This window comes from Macrosteles quadrilineatus, unplaced genomic scaffold (genome assembly GCF_028750875.1).
Source record: "Macrosteles quadrilineatus isolate MER2022 unplaced genomic scaffold, UCM_ALF_1.0 Scaffold_2__2_contigs__length_208266976, whole genome shotgun sequence".
Classification (NCBI taxonomy): Eukaryota; Metazoa; Arthropoda; class Insecta; order Hemiptera; family Cicadellidae; genus Macrosteles; species Macrosteles quadrilineatus.
Window position 1 is genome coordinate 104,615,551 of NW_026542595.1, and position 19,035 is coordinate 104,634,585.

Genomic DNA, 19,035 nt, shown 5'->3' on the forward strand with positions numbered 1-19,035 from the left:
TATCAACATTGTCTTTGCTGCAGGACTGTGCCCAAAATCCTCAGCAACAAGGCAAACAATTTTCTTTGTTGGCAAGGACTTCAACGACATTAGAAATTGTTAATGAAATTTCCAGTTAAGAAAATCCACAAGAACAGAACCGAAATTGTCACAAACAGTTCTAAATTCTGTTGATGTTGACTATCCTTCTTGACAAATTATCTTCAAGATAGTTACAATTACCTTAGTCTCCAGCTGACGGGCCCAGCTCAGTTTGCTGACCACTACTGGCATGTCCATCATCCTCAGTTGTGTCTCGCTAGCCTCCACCTGGACACTGGCTATGTAGTCTTGCAGCTGGGACAGAAGCGCTTCTCTTTCAGCCAACAGGTCTTGTTGAATGCTAGGCCTCTGTACAATCTCCCGGTATCTCTTGTATTCCTCCATCAGCTGTTGAGGAAACGGTCATCATTTGAGATTGTGATAAAAGAAAAGCTGATAACTGTTTTGGAGAACTAAACACAGTACAGAGTCCCTCCGCATCGGTTTTGTTGAGACTTCAGATGGTTTGGACACTCATATCCACATGACTTATGCAGATGAACACACATAGTGGAGGTTCCAAGGGGGGGTGAACCAGGGCCTGATTACCCATTAGGCTAATTAGGCTGGAGCCTAGGGCGCCAGTCAGCCAAGTGTTATAGGGGGGCGCCAGACAGCTAAGACTTAAAGTTGGGACCAGGGGCGTAAAAAATGTTTTATTCCAAAAAAGGATTCACGCAGATAGGGAAGGAGGTGGGGAAGGGTGCGTTCGGCAGATTTTCATAATCATTATATCCGTATATAAAGCCCAAAATACCCATGAACTTTTGAGAAAACTACAAGTCACACCCCCATAAACCATATACTTAAAATATTCGTAATGACGAGAAACCCTGCGCAAATCTATTCATTATTTCATAAATTGCCCTTTAAGGTCGTAATTCATTTCTAAAGGGAACTTTCCATATACCTAATGTTAAAAATACCTCAGCTGTACTTATTTGTTTATTTCAGCTTAACTTAACCAATCAATAGTTTTAATAATGCTTATGAAGTCTATGGGTTACAGCTAGTTTATAGTAATAATTGATTTATAAAATCATTTAACGATACTTTTTGTTGCAGATAAATACAGATTAATGCTGTAAACTAAGTAATTCCATCTAAAGGTCCTAATAAAATTGGTTTAGGCCTAGGTGATTAACAGAGTTAATTTAGAAAGTACGCATATTATTGTTTGGTTTTTTTCAATATTTTAGGTTAGGTCTACTTTTGATTTGATACAATCATATGTTTAATAAAATGTAAAATAAATACATTATTAAATATAAAAGTTTTACATTCCTTGAACAACCGATTTGTTACTATTTAAAAAATTCCTAATCAAACCATGCATTAATTATTTATGATCAGTTTTCTTTTGTTTTTAAATAAACTGAATATTAGTATAATGCCTTTGGCCATAATTTTGAATTCAGTATTAGTATTCCTTCTTTGAAATTTTGAAAGTGGTAGCGGAGAGGAGGGTAGTGGAAGGGAGGAGGGGGCGCGAAAAACGTCAGCCTACTGGCGACTAGACCCTTAATCAGGCCCTGGGGTGAACATGAACATATAGTCCCCTGTGCCCCAAGGCTACAGGGGCTAAAGTTCCGGAATCGGACCCTAGGAAAATAAATTTAATCATACATTTGTCTTATAAACCTAACAGAGGTTTTTAGACACAGTTCTAGACGTAAAAAAGGCCTTAGAAAGTCACCAAATGGCTTCAAAAATGCCGCATTTTCCTAGGGGAGGACCCCCAAACCCCTCTCCTATCATGGAAAACCCTCCAGTAGCCCCCTTGACAAGGTCCTAGAACCGCCACTGCACACACATACCAATTTTTCTATATCTACACAAACAAAAAAATCAGCTTGTTTGTTTGTCTTCCTTATCTGAAGTGAATAAATTAACTGCCCAATAAGGAAAGAAATCAGGACTGTCCACGTCGTGTGATAGGCCTATCAATAGTAAATGTTTGTTTTGTGTTTATTTATTTTTGTGTGCGTGTGGCAGCAATATGTTTTTTACCCTGAGGATGCCGCATTAACGGTGAAACATGTAGTAGTTTATTTACCTGAAAAAAAAAAATTGGATTACTTGACAAAGGAAATTTTACCGTAATTATTAGTCATTATATAGTGTTCCAGGGGCCACCAAAAAGAATCAAACAACAGGTAAATTCAGACAGTTCTCTCTTACATGTTACTCATCACTAACTTATCTTTCTTCACTCACCTGCAGTGTGTTGAGATTTGAGTTGCAAAGTTGCTGTTTCAGTTTAGCCGCAACTCTCTCCTCCGCAGGCCTTATGTGTTGCTCGTAACGTTTGACTGCAGCTTTCCACTGCGGCTCTGTGTACGGGTTGTACTGTACTGCGTTCACATCTGAAGAAAACTACTTTGTCAAGACGTTTTTGAACTAAGTTTTTGTTATTAGTGAGTTTCGATGTGTCAGTGAGAGAAAAGGAGAAGATTTTGTACATGTGTTGTTTGAAGATACTGCGAGGATATACAAGTTTACTCTGAGGTGGCACAAATGCAGCGTACTACAATTGGGAAGCAAACTACTTTTTATCAAACAAAGCTGCTGTTTTGCTGTCTTCTTTGAACAAAGAAGATAAGTAAAGTACGGTAGTTGGTTACTTTGGTCCACAATCTAGTTCACACTCTCACAGCCCTTTCTTACAGTTAACCTCTATATAAATAATCTTTGTAGTTTACAACTTTCAGGGTTCAACAATAATACTTTAATCTCTGAATAAATCCAGTGATAAGGTAACCCTGGCTGTAGGTGTTGATAGTTTTAAACAAGAGGACTAGTAGCCTTCTTTAGAAGAACTAATCAAACAAATAAAGCAATTTTTTTAACATTTTTACTTTTTAACATTTATTTCATTCAATCTACTCGCTAAGTATTAAGTATACTTGACTTACTTGAGAATGGTAAGAAGTTAGCTGAAGTATTCAATTGAGCTTGCTCATTAGGAGACAATAACTTGGTCAACTGTCTGTTAACTGTGCGGAGATTCAAGATCTGAAACCCAAAAACTTCATTGGTAAGCTTCCTGTTGTACAGTGAAAAAAAATGTATACTGAGATTTTAGGCCCTATAATTGGATTTTACATAAAACTTAGTAAAATGATGCATGAAATAAAAGAGGAACTCGAATCTTAGTGTCCGTAAGCCTAGCAGTATTCAAGTTTTACGTTTTGCTAGTGTTTTTTTGTGAGAAAAATTCTTTATTAGATTTAAGTTAGGCTGATAGGTATGTGAGTTCTTAGTTCTCAAATGTAAGTGTCTTGAACAAATATAAAAATATAGCTAATCAAACTATTTGAAATCTTAGAAATAAGTTGGAAGGTCCTATTTTAATACCAAAAACTGTTATACAACTGTAGGTTGAAAGTAAGATGTCAAGCTTAAAACCGCAGATTTGGAAAAAAAACACGAGTATTGAAAAGCAATTTTTTTAAATTTTCTCTTAGGCTAATATTGAAATTTTCTGCAGATTTAATAAAAATGGGCATATCAAGAAAACTTCTCCAAATAATACTGTATACAACGTCAAGTTAAAATACTATGAGTTCTCATGACAAGATTACCTCCTTAAGTCTATCACAGAACCTAGTGATATGTACAGGTCTGTAAGGCAGCCCCGCCCAGCGATGTAGGGAATGGTTTGGCCAATACAAGGTGGTTAGCTTCTCACAAGTCTGTACCCACTTGGAACATACTGCAATACACTGCAACAAACACACTGATAGTTAGAACCTAGTGATATGTACAGGTCTGTAAGGCAGCCCCGCCCAGCGATGTAAGGAATGGTTTGGCCAATACAAGGTGGTTAGCTTCTCACAAGTCTGTACCCACTTGGAACATACTGCAATACACTGCAACAAACACACTGATAGTTAGAACCTAGTGATATGTACAGGTCTGTAAGGCAGCCCCGCCCAGCGATGTAAGGAATGGTTTGGCCAATACAAGGTGGTTAGCTTCTCACAAGTCTGTACCCACTTGGAACACACTGCAATACACTGCAACAAACATACTGATTGTTAGAACCTAGTGATATGTACAGGTCTGCAAGGAAGCCCCGCCCAGCGATGGTGGTTTGGCCAATACAAGGTGATTAACAAAGTGGTATTTAGGTTGTGATACTCTGGCATCCAAAATACTAAATTGTTTGTAACTCTTGCATCCAATATAACAGCCTTTGAAACTCATAGGTAGTAGGTATAGTTCAGATGTATTAACATTAAAACGTTGTAAATTCCTGGTTTTACTTAAATTTTGTTTAAATATGTCTAACTCAAGTATTTACCTGGCTCAGCATTGCTTCCACCTCTATGAAATCTCCTTCCCAAATGTTTTCTGATTTTATTTTCTGTTGGATGAAGCGAGTCAATGTTTTTCCTGGAAATAAAACAGAGATGTAAATAAAGTAGGTTTATAGTTCTTAAAGGAATACGATGTAAACTAAATTCATAACATCATAAATGTACACTAACATAATCATCTTGAGTTATCTGTTAGATAACTTACCTATAATTTCCATAAGTTGTTCCATACGAGATTGAGGATATCTGTACTCGTCCAGTTTCCAAAGATCATCAAGAGAGTTGTACGCTGTCTCCAGAACATCTTCTGCATCTATAACTTCCATAGAGTCCAACCGTCTATAACAGATGCATCCTTAGATTAGATTTGATTTTCACGCCAACAAACTAGGGTGTGGATTTTAAGATAGAATCTTTACAATATGAAATGTTATTTTCATAAACCTACCTCAAACAAGTATCCAGGGGCTCCAAAGCTTCTAAAAAGGAATTTGATTTTTCTTGATCGCTTTTCTTCTTTGCCTGATTGGCGCAGCCAGCCCAGAAGTGAACTTCATCGCCTACACTCATTATTTCTGAAAACAATTTTTGCAAGTAACCATTATCAATTTGCAATACTAAACAAAAATAATTTAATATTTTGAGTATTTGAGGTAGTGAACTAATAAAGATACAAAACTTAAGTCAGAAGTCCTAATGATTCCATTGGGAATTGACCTGTAAGGCTTGCAGAAGGAGAGATGCTCTCATCTTGAGCCCTCAGCACAACGGTTCTCAAGCTGGTCTCGAGATCACTCAACATCGTCTGCAGCTTCGGCTCAACATTTTGGCTCCAAAGCTCATCCTAGAAACAATAAACGTGCAAAAGAGTAGCTGAGAATGACAAATTATAAGACATTCGCTGTCTTGATGACAAAAAAAACTTGTACAGAGCCTAGAGACTGTGGTTAACCTTTCACAAAAAAGCTTGGTTGGTCCATGGGTTTTCTCAAAACGTAACAAAGGAATAATGGATAAATAAATTACAGAGTTTGAGCTCTGATTAACAAAAACATTTGTCATTTGTCCTCACACAATTCAAACATAATATTGCTTGACACTTAAGTGAGGAATAAACCTATTTAAAGTATTACACAACTAAAATAAATTGCTCATACGATATTGAAGCCTTAATCACTTTTGAGGCACACGGGAAAAATTGTTTAAATTTGTGAGAAACCTTTTTTGTGATTGTACATCATAATTTAAATACAAAATGAAACAAACCATTGATAAAACATTCAATTTTGAAATCACATACTATCGTAATCAACAGTAGTAAAATTATCTTGGACTGTTCCCTAAACAGTGGCGTAAGTAACATGGTCCCCGGGGCGGCGCTGAGGTCTGACTTTCACTGCTCACGCAAGCGCTGGAAAAGATGTTTAATCGTCTTTGGTTTAAGATGAAGGCCTACAAGATCTTGCTGTGATCGAAGAAAACGATGACGAGTTTCCATGACCGCAGGGGACAATGGTCATGAATACACAACTTCGGAATGTAGCTATTTAAGATTTTGCCGGGATCATGGAAGACGATGACGATGTTACCAATTACCATGACCGCGGGGGACGATGATCATGTCTACCTTGACTGTGGGATATATTAACAAGATTTTGCCACAACCATGGAAAACGATAAAGATGTTACCATGACCGGGAGACAATGAGAAAAAAAAAAAAAAAAACGTGAGATAGTTTTTGGATTTTGCCTTCTTTAAAAACGATTTTTATCATGCCTACTATGGTTTTATGTTTTTAGCGAATTTCCCTATAGGGAAATAGCTATTACCGTAGGTCTCATGGTAAGACTTAGGCCCGGGACCGATTTACTTTTTCATTTTGATGTCCCCAGAGGCCAAAAACACCATTCGTTCAAATTTTTATATATGTATATATATATATATACTAGCTGTACCCGCGGGCTTTGCCCCGTTTAACTTCATATGTGAGCTCAATCACGTCCTGGTTGAAGTTCGTTCGCTACGCTCACTCACCTTTAGGTTGGAGCTCGTTCGCTGCGCTCACACGTCCTGGTTGAAGTTCGTTCGCTACGCTCACTCACCTTTACGGTTGGAGCTCGTTCGCTGCGCTCACTTGCCTTCAGTTAGCTCGTTCGCTACGCTAACTCGCCTCCGGGTTGAAGTTCGTTCGCTACGCTCACTCACCTTTTGGTTGCAAATTGGCAGTTGTCATAAATGTAAAAGAAATAATAGTGCTGCACCCTGTTGGCAATCCTTGTAACTTTAATGCTATTGAATATCACAGAACAGAACCAACTTGTTTAATTGAAACAGCTGTTAAGATTCATTAATTCCATTTCTCATAAGGTTAACATGGGAAACTCCAGATCCACTGGGGCGGAGCCGATTAGACGGATCACGAAATTGATGGTGTATAAACCTATTCCATGACATTCTACACGTATGTACCAAGTTTCGTGGCAATCGGTTCAGCGGTGTCCGAGTTTATCACCCCCAAACAAACAAACAAACAAACAAATATATATACAAACATCCTCTTTTATACTTATAGATATATATATATGTGTCCGTGAACACGATAACTTGAGTAATTTTTATCCGATTTTGATGAAATTTGGTTTGAAGGTGTAAGGCGGGATAAACTTGAACGAGTTCGCGATCCAGCATGATCGGACCATGGGAACAGGATTTTATGGGGGGTTTTATGGGGTAAAAATTGGTTTTTCTCACTTTTGACCCTCAAAATACAAAATTTCCCAATTTTTCTCCAAACCTTCTTAAAGAGCTTAAAAAAACAAACAATTCAGTATATCAAAGTGTTTTAGTACGGTTATTGGTTACGGAGAAAACTAAAAAAATGGTAAATTTAAAATTCCCATGTTATTCTTATGGAGAATATTGTAAAATGTTGTAGTTTGCTTGTTTATGGATATATTTTGATCAAACTTGGCAAATTTATTTATTTTATAGTAAGCTATCAATATTTTACTAAAAACACACAACTTTATTAGTTTCCTTGTAGCAGCAAACCTAGGTACTCGTTAAACCTAATGTTATTTAAATAGATCAATTAAAAAACCAATTCAGCCAAATGGAAATTCGCTTAGACGGCAGGTTTGCTGCGGTGGGGGTATTTTATTCTTTCTATAAGCGATTCTGATAATTGGTGATTCGGATTTGGAGTTCTACACTACTGCACTTTTACTCTTTAATATGAGGGGGTGACCCATCTACACGTGCGGGGAGCGCTGCTCAATGTACTTGGAACGCCACTTTCTCTGACACAGGTGTGTTGATAACCCCAAAAACTAAACTAGAAAGTATGCTTTTACGGTCTAAATAGTCCATAAAATCTTGGTCTACAGGAGGTGATCCTATCGATGAATTGGCAACAATATTAGCCCATTAGTCAGATGCTTTAAAGTAAACCAATACGCAATCTAAGGGGGGGGGTGGGTTGTTAGGGCAATCTATAGTTCAACAATTTGGCAAGCATTTTCACAAATTTAAAGGACGCAGTCATCTTATAATTTGTTTCAGTTTTGACATGTTTTCTTGACTTGATTAAGGGTTGAGGATGGAAGATAAAATCTAGGAACTCGTCAAGAGAGAGGCGACCAAAGTGACGTAAAAAGGGACCGTGAGGGCCCTACTCTTATCGAGTAAAAATAAACTTTATCTCCTAAAATATCAGACTAACCTTAAGAAGAGTCGGAGAAAATATCCGCTGCAGAGTATGGTACAATGCAACAATGGGAGAGTCTAGCATTGAGACTACAAACACCAACTCTCCGATAGTTTCTGCGGTGACTACCTCTGGTCGGATTTTGAAAAATACTAAAACAGTCTCTTTTCCTTCCCCGGGGGGCAGCTGAAAATAATAATTTTCAATTAGAAGATTGGAGATATATTTTTAATTGATAGGCCAATTTGATTAGTTATATTTACAAGTATCTTTAAAAAAATGTTTGCTGTCAGGCAATGGCTCAATACACACTTCTTGGATCATTTTTTAAAGGGTCAGTGGATGTTTCTTTATCCTTCTGAATAAGTTTTCTGTCCAAAATATAAAACTTCCAGAAACTTATAAAGAAATACCTAATTAATATAGGTATGACAATGGTTTATGTTCTACAGACTCTGACTGTTAAAAATATTTTGTGATGTATTTGCTTTTAAATCCAAAAATAATTATAGAGCTACTAAAGAGAAAGTGTAGCATTATATTATCAATTAAGAGGAATAATTTAGCTTTGCTTCTTTAGGCCTTGGTCTACCTTATTTGTTAGTTTTATGGAATAGGACTTAGCTAAATCAATTGTTTAAATATTACATTCACAAAATTTAGACGGTTTTAGAGGAAGAAATATATCCCCTCCACTTGATCCCACCTTTAAAACAATAGCTCAAAAGAAGAATCAAGAATCAAGAATCAAGAATATTTATTTGCCATTAAATAACAGAACGTTACAATAGGCATCGTCAGTGCAAAAATACATCACAGTCAGTCTATAATACAATCAGTCTTAGCGTCTAAAATTTCATCTACAGTGTAGAAAGCCTTACTTTTTAACCATTTTGTAATTACAGCATTAAATTTCTTAATAGGCAACAGCCTCACAATCTCTGGCAGTTTATTGAAGCACAACAGTTGTTGGTATTTATGGCTCTTAAAGTACTTGTGCAGTCTAATATTAGGTTTAACAAGATTACCTCTATTTCTTGTGTCATGATCATGAACTGATAACTGTTGATTAAAAGTTTCTAAATTAGATTTTACAAAAATAAGATTGCTGTGGATGTAAATACAAGCAAGGGTCATTATATTAAATAGTGGAAAAATTGTTCTACAAGAGTCTGAAGAATCTAGCCCAGCTATAACTCTGAGAGCCTTTTTCTGCCATATGAAAGCATCTATGGCAGAGGGTGGGTTGCCCCAGAGCCTTATTCCATACAATAGATGTGTGTGGAATAGACCAAAGTAGGTCATAAGCAACACATCTTCACTGACACATGTTTTCAGTTTTCGCAGTAGACACACTACTCTTGACAGCTTTTTACATAGACTATTTACATGTACATCCCATGAGAGTTTACTATCTAAATAGATACCTAGTAAATTAACAGGTTTAAATAAATCTTTATCACAGTTAATATCTATCACATTTTTCAAAGAAAATAAAATATGTACGGTTTTGTCATTGTTTAAAACTAGGTTATTTGCTGAGAACCACTCTTGGGCCTGTGCCAAAGCTCTATTCCGTTTTGTCAAAACATTTTCCAGATTAAGATCAGAATGAACAAGGGTTGTATCATCAGCATACAATATTGACATGGCAGTGTTATTACAGCTGAAGTCATTCACAAAAACTAAAAACAAAAAAGGTCCAAGTACGGATCCTTGTGGCACTCCGGCATGTATATTTGCAAAGTTTGAAACCCTATTATATAAACTAACAAATTGTTTTCTATTACTAAGGTAACTTTCAATAAGCTTCAACTCCATATTTCCAACCCCATAAAAGTCTAACTTCTTACATAGAATAACATGTGATACAGTGTCGAAGGCTTTACTTAAATCTAAAAGGCTAGAACTCACAAAACACTTGCTCTCAAAACTATTCAAAATGTGATTTACGACAGATTCTACAGCATCCACTGTAGAGTGCTTAGGCCTGAAACCAAATTGTTAACTATACAACAAATTATTATCTACAAAGTATTTATAAAGTTGAGTAACTAAACAAGATTCTACAATTTTACTTAAAATAGGAACAATGGTAATAGGTCTATAATTTTCAGGGTTTTCTTTATCACCTTTCTTATAAATAGGGGTAACTTTAGATGTCTTCAGGCAATCTGGAAAACAACCTTGGGCAAGAATTAAATTAATGAGATCGGTCAGAGGTTCTAAAATTAAACATATTATATTTTTAATTACACAGTTTGAAATACCATACACATCTTCGCTACGGGAATTACTCATTTTACCAACAATAGCCTCCACAGTTTTTTCTTCAACAAGTTCCCATTGAAATTTATTGTTATTGTCATCTACTGTTACAAAGTTACAATTATTTAGGTATTCAGGAGTAGGCTACATTATTAACATTTGGGTCTTTGCCCTTCATGACATTTGCAGAGACGTTTACAAAATAAGTATTAAGTATATCTGGACAAATAGGTATTTGAGGTTTTGTTACTACTTCTAGCTTACATTCCTTCTTAGCAACTGTCCAAGCAGCTTTGCATTGATTTTTTGCATTGGCAATATACTTATCATTGGCTGATTTCTTAGCCTTACTGATGGCTAAGTTATAAACTTTTTTAAAACACTTAAAATTCTCTTTGTCTTTTAACATTTTGGTATGCTTCCATTTATCTCTTAGGGCTAACAAGTGGCTTCTCATTTTATTCAGTTCTGGTGTAAACCATTTAAGACCTACAGCTAATTTCTGTTTATTATTTACAGCTACTTTAGGACAACAAATATTATAGTACATAGTCAAAACATTTATAAAATTGTCAGCAGCGTCATTTGCATTTATACTACCATATAGATTACTCCAGTCGTTACCTGCTAAACATTCCTTAAAATTAAGCATCCTTTCCTCTGAACACAATCGTTTCAGACGCTTAACTGAAGGTTGGCTCTCACCTTTAACTGAATGTGATTCATTCATTAGTTTCCATTTTACCCACACCCAGCATGGTCAGAGATAATATCTGGTTCCAAGAGGGAAACATCTAAGAAATCGGCAGCTACATTTGTAACTATATTATCCAGACATGCCTTTAGCCTAGTAGGAGCATGGTTTGAGCAGTATATATCAAAAGATCTTAGCAAGTTTAGATATTCTTGTGTTTCGGATTCATCAGTTTTTAATATATCAACATTATGATCTCCTGTTAGAATGAAATACTTAGTACAATATGGCTTATTGGTTAAAACATTTAAAACATTCTCTAGATATTGAATAAATTGCTTAAAATTAGAATCAGGAGTACGGTATACACATAATACCGTTGCTAAAGTAACAAGTAAATATAACCTAACATTTATTCAACACGTCAATCAGATGCAACATACATTAAGCAAACAAAGTGATGGGAAAGTTACCCTCAAACCACCTAAATTTTTTTAACAGACTATAATTTATGTAGGAGTACCTAGTAATGCTCTCTCCTTTTTTTACAAACCTATATAGGAAAAGCTAAAGCTTACCTTGTTTTCCAACTTCAATTGAAATTTCAAGAGAGTTTTCACAGAAAGAATAAAACATCCTGTGTCTTCAAGAAAATCGTTCAAGCAAATATTTTTTTCTAGACCCTCTTCCTCTTCTGGTGGTATTTCAATGCGAAAATAATGTTCTGAAATGCAAACAATAAAACTTGATTAATTTTTAAATCATTGGTTCTCTTTTTGGGTTTTTTACGTTCATAACATTTGAATACCTAATCATCAAAGGTAGGCATACAGATCAAAATATTAAAATTTATTTAAAACAATGTAGAGATACTGTAGCAGACGCTTTCAATAAAACTTGAGAAGTTTTTCTAGGTCATAAATGATACCGTTGCGTACTTTTATTACACTCTAAAATGCTGTAGCCTAAGTTAAACTTGTCCGACAACTTAGCTAAGTTAAACCACAGAAAACATATTACTATAACAAAGAATGCCAACCGCATGGTAAAAAGCATTAAGTGTTTTGAGAGAGCTTTGCCTGTCAACCACCAGCGTTGCTATGCTGAGTGCATGGCAACGCTGGTGGCGCTGCCTACGATTGACAGGCAAAGCTCTCTCAAAACACTTAATGCTTTTTACCATGTAGTTGGCATTCTGGGTTATAGTAGTATTTTCTGTGGTTAAACATAATTCACAACAACATTGACTAAGTTAAAAATGTTGAGTTTAATCTTAGTTTCACATTGATTTAAAAAAGGAAAAAATCCAAAATGTAACAAACTAACCTATGAGAAGTTGCATGGATAAAACAGTAGTGGTTGGACTTGTGCTAGTTAAAATTTTACAAATACCAACATCCTTTTAAAATAAACGGTTCTTTGTATATAAAATGTAAATACAAACTCAGTTAACAAATCCAGATAAAAGTTATAGAAACACAACTCATAATGAAGTAGTAGGGCTGGTTGCACTTTATTTTACGTCCTACATTTACTATTATACATTATACATTAACTTAACTACCAGCTGATTATAAAATGAAACTTTTCTAAACTAAACCTAAGCTTAACCAAACTGCAGTAGGTACCTATGTAAGAAAATGTAGGACGTAAACTAAAGTGCAGCCATAGGGCCTAGTAAATAACTTAAGGTTATTTTAAATTAGGTACAAATTACACATATTTTTAAATTTGATTAAAATTGAAGTATTAATTTGTAAATATGGTAGACTCCCTCTTATCCGGACATCGGTTTAACTTAACCGGACTACACTAAGCGGAAATGATATCTCTTTAACCGGACAAATTTATCAGCACATCGTCGGTCTAACCGGACTAGATCGGCAGGAAGCGAGCGGTACTGAAACGGCTGTTCTCGTGGGAAAGATTTGAGACCACTGATCACGTGTCTAACTTAAATTAAATGCCATCCAAAATTTTAGTGAAATACTGTATAGCCTACAGTAAGTATGCATGTACTGTCCATTTTAACGAGTTTTTGGGAACATTGGCCTAACCGGGAAACCTGTTATCCGGACTGGCCTCGGTCCCGAGGAGTCCAGTTAAAATGGAGTCTTGTAGACTAATGTGTTCTACTTCTGACAAAGGCTGCACTTTACTTTACGTCCTACACTCATGCGAATGAAAATATCGATCGATATATCGATTATATGATAAGTTATATCGTTTGGTTAGTTAGCTAAGGTTAACCTAACCTAACTAACCAAACAATATATCGAATGAAACAATCGAATAATCGATATTTTCATTCGGATGAGTGTATTACGTAAAGTAAAGTGCAGCCCTGACAAATATTAGCCTAACTCATTGCTCCATAGCACTAACTCTAAGTTAATGACAAGATTTTGTCTAGTAATTGTCATAACTATAACTTTACTAAAGCATGAATGTACGATTACCAGCAGTTGATAAAATAAACTTTTTCCTTTCATCAACAATCCCGTTCATCATTTTTTAGTAATCTGTCACCATATTAAATTAGAAGAGTTGGGCCTCATGTATTTTATGTCTCCTTGGGCTATGCAAGTAATCATCCTAGTCTTGAGAGGTGAAAACATCATCTATGTTCCCATCCAACTTATTTGTACGAAATGAAGGGTGTACCATTGTGAACACAAGAAATAAACACTGGAACATTTATTACTAATTTCAAATTCGATTTAATTTTGCTTTTGGAGTTTAAATCATCAAAATCAACTATAAGTTATTGCTCTTTACTCAAGAGAAAACACTTCAATATCCTGAAAAAACATAATAAAAACAGATTCAAACTATTTAAAGCACAAGAAGTAAACACATTTTAGTCGATGTTGTAATGTTGTAATGTTTTGTTTAGTATCCATTTTGGTTATGTTGCCATGACAACGCTTGCTAGCCACAGTTGGCCGCAGAGGCAGACAACAATACAATACCAACCTTGTGCAGGTATGATTATTTAACCGTGTAACTTTTGACTCCCTACACAGATTATGGATTAATTACTATTGATTTAACAGAAACAATAAATCAAATAATTTAGTTGATAAATTCGATAATACATACTCATTTATGACAAAACATACTCCTTAGATTTGACAGATCAGCTGAAAACAATCTTAGGATTTTCAGACTACTTCTCTCCCATTGGCGTAAGAACACGTTTGGCGTTACTCTACTGGTATCCTATTTGTTTCTTGGGCTTAAAACTTAATTGAAACTTTCCATCCAAATGATAAAAATAGCCTGCCCTCTAAAATTGAAACCCAAACAGGGCTCAATTAATCCGTAAAATATATGTTAAAATAAAATAGGAACGTTTGGTTGACATCAGCGCACTCTAAACATTTTCTACATGAAAACATTATAAATATAGATATAGAAACATAGTTAAGAAAGTGTTCTCAGAAATTAATTCTATGGTTATGACTTAGAACGAGAATGAATAATGATGTCACGGTTATCAAAACAGAATGAAGGGGTGGTGAATGTTATCATTGACTATATCACACTTGTAGTGTTATATAGTCAATGGTGTTATTATAAACTACACATTGATTTTCGTACTGCAGAGGTACTAGAAGACACTTAAAACTAGGTGTGCAATGCAGTTGTATGCGCGCTTGCAATATTGAGCGGAGCAAGTATATTAATCAACTTTTTTAAAGTCAATGCTTACGTCTGTTTTATGTAAATGGAATGTCTACTTACTGTATCCAATGTCAATGCTAAATCTAGTTCACGTAAATGAGACGTCTCCTGGTCGAATCCTTATTCAATGGTACGTTTGGTTCACATAATTAATGGAATGTCTACTTACAGAACCCAAAGGTAATGCTACATTTGTTATACGTAAAGGAGAAGTATACTTACAGTATCCAAAGTCAATGCTCCTTTTGGTTAACGTAAATGAGATGTCTCTTTGCAGTATCCAATGTCAATGGTGCAATTGGTTCACGTTAATGAGATGTCTACTTGCAGTATCTAAAGTCAATGGTCTTTCTGTTCTTATAAATTAAATGTCTATTGATGTATCCAATGCAAATAGCACATTTGGTTCAATAAGTAAATGGAATGTCTACTTGCAGAACCCAAATGTGTTATATGTAAAGGGGATGTCTTCTTACAGTATCCGAAGTCAATGGTTCATCCGGTTCTCATTAATTAAATGTCTACTTGAAGTATCTAATGTCAATGGCACATTTGGTTCACGTAAATGAAATGTCTACTTGCAGTATTTAAAGTCAATGGTTCATCTGGTTCTCGTAAATTAGATGTCTACTTGCAGTATCTAAAGTCAATGGCACGTCTGGTTCACATTAATGGAATGTCTACTTATAGTACCTATCCAAAGTTAATGATACATTTGGTTCACGTAAATCGGATGTCTACTTGCAGTATCAAAGTCAACAGTTAATCTGGTTTACATATATTAAATGTCTACTTGAAGTATCCAAAGTCAATGTCTCTGATTCTTGTAAATGAGATATCTATACTTCCAGTATCTAAAGTCAATAATGCATCTGGTTCACGTTAATGTAATGTCTAATTGCTGTATCCAAAGTTAATGATATATTTGGCTCACATAATTTGGAATCCCTATGTGCAGTATTCAAAGTAAATTGTACGTCTGGTTAACATAAATTTAAAATGTTTACTTGTAACATTAAAAGCCAATGGTTCATAATCCTTATTGGCTATACATTTTGTAGCAAATAATGCTCAACGTTATCAATCCGATTGTTCTTCCCTTTTGTTCTCTATTTTGCAATGTGCTAGTTTAGATGATTTATTGGTAAACACATGTTACAACTTGTGTTTACCTTTTTATTGTTATCTTGCAAATACTGTCATGGCAACCAATTAACCCATAAGGCCCATGTTAAATTTCTAAAAGTTTAAATTCACATAAGGAAAAGCCCTGTGGTCCGATTTGTACCATTTCAGATTAATACCTTCCCATGGTTGGTTACTATGACTGTGCTAAATTTCATGCAGATCGCTTCAACCGTTCAGGAGGAGTATTTGTAAAACAAAAGCAGGAGTATAGTATAAGAGCTTCGCTTCGCTCCGCTCAATGATTATTATTTGATTAGTATACTTTTTAGGGCTTGCACTCGATTTTTAAATGTGTTCGATTATACTTGAAATTCAACGCTGATTCCGAAAATGACGTTTACTTTTTCCTCGATGACGATAACCCCGAAAAACTACAAAAAACTTTTTTTTACCAAAACACTTCATGTGGGTACTCAAATTAACCGAAATAACAAGGAAATTACGAATATGCAAAAATTCAAGAATAATTTATTATTATTATGAACTGACGTCTAATAAACCCTGAAATGCATATTTGCCGCATACTTGGATGTTTAATAAAACATGTAAACTATATAGTAATACTGTATTGTATATAGTAATCTATATTGTCAAGACAATAAAGTATTTATTAATTTATTTAACTGGATGCATTAAACATAAAACACATAATTAGAGGACGAGAAAGTTAAAAAAAACCTAAATAACTGATATACTGATGATGAATAATGACTGATAATATTTAAAAACCAATGATCAGCGGCATAACAAATTCTTCAGGCTGTATGCGATCTAGCTCCGCCTTAGACCAACGACCGACTGAACAATACTGTTGTCTGCTGTCTGCACTCTGGCACTGAACACTGAACTGACTGTGCTCCTTCTCCTTCTCTTCACTGTCACTGTCAGTGTCAGTCAAACGTTAAACAAACCACAAGTCTCAAGTGTCAGATTTTCTCTGTTTTTACAATAACATGGTACCTACCACTAATTTAATTATTAGTGTTGTTTAAAATGACAGTACAGTTGAAAATAACACAAATTTCTTTAGTAAATTAAAGTCACACTGATATTGTGATGTATAAAACTTTGCTGGAATTGCTATAAAACTTATAGGAGTTGTCCTAACCTAAAGTCTGCCTTTTAATATAGAAATAGGGACAAGTTTATAACGATCCAGGTAAGTTCAAATTGTAAATCTTCGTTAGATTTTGATCATATTTAGTCACAGGATAATATATACTAACCTATGCATTAAAATGTTTATTATACCTACACCTATGATAGGTACCTTTTTAAATAGAATAAGTTTAAATAGGCCTAAGTCTTTGTGGTTATTTGTTGATTGATATAATACCCTTGATTATAGTTAACTTCATACTGGAGGATGGCTAGTACAGCAGTAGCTCCGCAGTTTGTGGGATCCACATTCTTTGCCATGCGACATTCCGGAGAGCTGTGTGGTAGCAATGGTCTGCCTTTGACTCCCAATTCCATCACGATTCTAGGCCGGTCCCAGTATCTGAAGACATTGACGCACCCCAACCTCTGCTCATATTTGGATGTAATGAGAGGAAAACACGGTAAGGTTTAGTAGTATTGTGTTTAGTACCAAGAAGTTTTAAACTAAGCCTAGGTCTTCAAGTCGAGTAGGAAATATGAAGATTCATGAAATAATAACTTCAAGGTTTTACTAACTTTTTACTTGGTTTCATTTACCAAATTATTTCTTTGGTTCTAAAAATATTAAGGAAGTATATTTTCATTCAAATAAGGTTCAGTTATAATTTTAGTTATAGTTTGTTGGCTACCTAATTGTAAAATTAATTGTGTGTTGAGGAATCTGCTGATTAAAACAACTTACCTCGGCCGGTATAGTTTTGGGGTTTTGAAAATTAAGTAGGTATCTACTTTATGTAACGAATTTCATCCATAAATATTTTAATGTCATGTTAAAATCTGTTTTGTGAATCAAACAAATACATAGGGTACTAAGTTATTAATACTATCAGAGTGCCCGTTCTTTCTACGGTGGCCAATATGTATTCAGATGTTCCTATTGAGCATTTGATGTTAAATAGTAAGAAGACAAGGGTTCGGACTGTTCCTCTACAACAAATGTTAAGAAATGCCAATAGCGTAGAAAATTAAAAAATTGCTAAACTGCTATAGGCTAGATCAGAAACAGTTTTAACCGAATATAGTTGATTCCTATGAGTAGGACGGGCCCACAGCTGGTACGTTTTTTTGTGTGCCAGATTTACCTAGCCTATCGTTAACTTATTGATGCAAGTAAATGATTCTTAAAATATACCTCACCGATTTTGTTGCAGAGAGATCAATAGTGGTATGTGAATATCACGGAAGACCTCTACATCAAGCTTACCCCCCTGTAAAAACACTTCCTCAAATTGTGAAACTGGCAAAAGAGGTAATCTTTAAACGGGGATGTGTAGCTTAGAGGGTTTAAATGATTTGAATTTGATTTTAGTTTGACTATTGCAAATTAACAAAATAAGCATGATTTTATTATTTTTTTTAACCTGTTTAGAATAGCTTTTTTTACTTCTTTATACTTTATTTTATACTTTTCAATTCTATCTATGTTATCAAACCTTTATACAACTTTAAATACTTTTATACTTTTTCAATGAAAAGGCGACCATACAAAGTAGGTACTTTATGCAAAATATGAATGGAGATGAGTGTAGGATGAGTGGCGCCAACTTATTCTGTTTTGCCATGTCTGGTTTAGTCAGAAACTAATGTACCGGTACTTAATCAATACTGTTTAGTACTTAATAAATATAAATCAATAACAAATCCCTTAGGCCTATTTCTATTGTTTGTGTTACTGTACTACACTCACGTTTTGAAATTTCTGCAACATTGATGTGCAATATTTTGAAGGTGCTGGAAGGACTAAGCTACCTAAACAGCAAGGGGCTGGTCCATCGAGGACTGTGTCCTGACAATATCTTGATCAATGACGAAGGAAGAGTTCAGCTGTTTAATTATGGCTTGTACTACATGACGGGAGCTGGCACTGATGTCATGTTCCCGATCGGGTAGGTTGGTGAAAATGAATGCTAAATTATCAAAATACTTT

At 35.0% G+C, this 19,035-nt stretch overlaps 2 protein-coding genes across 2 annotated transcripts in view; one reads left to right on the forward strand and one right to left on the reverse strand.

Moving 5' to 3' along the window:
• The window catches only part of LOC128984716 (cytoplasmic dynein 2 heavy chain 1), a 101,241-nt gene extending 92,085 nt beyond the window's left edge, over positions 1–9,156 (reverse strand). The window contains exons 1-11 of the mRNA XM_054404058.1: positions 9,139–9,156; positions 8,126–8,296; positions 5,121–5,247; positions 4,852–4,978; positions 4,609–4,742; positions 4,388–4,479; positions 3,996–4,100; positions 3,666–3,806; positions 2,997–3,096; positions 2,299–2,447; positions 223–429 (exon numbers count right to left, since the gene is read on the reverse strand). Coding sequence (XP_054260033.1) covers positions 223–429; positions 2,299–2,447; positions 2,997–3,096; positions 3,666–3,806; positions 3,996–4,100; positions 4,388–4,479; positions 4,609–4,742; positions 4,852–4,978; positions 5,121–5,247; positions 8,126–8,296; positions 9,139–9,156 — 1,371 coding nt within the window. The remainder of the gene's footprint in view (positions 1–222; positions 430–2,298; positions 2,448–2,996; positions 3,097–3,665; positions 3,807–3,995; positions 4,101–4,387; positions 4,480–4,608; positions 4,743–4,851; positions 4,979–5,120; positions 5,248–8,125; positions 8,297–9,138) is intronic.
• Positions 9,157–16,854: 7,698 nt separating this feature from the next.
• Positions 16,855–19,035, forward strand: part of LOC128984717 (TBC domain-containing protein kinase-like protein) — a 29,869-nt gene continuing 27,688 nt past the window's right edge. Inside the window, exons 1-4 of the mRNA XM_054404059.1 lie at positions 16,855–17,106; positions 17,296–17,509; positions 18,260–18,357; positions 18,837–18,994. Coding sequence (XP_054260034.1) covers positions 17,314–17,509; positions 18,260–18,357; positions 18,837–18,994 — 452 coding nt within the window. The 5' untranslated portion in view covers positions 16,855–17,106; positions 17,296–17,313. The remainder of the gene's footprint in view (positions 17,107–17,295; positions 17,510–18,259; positions 18,358–18,836; positions 18,995–19,035) is intronic.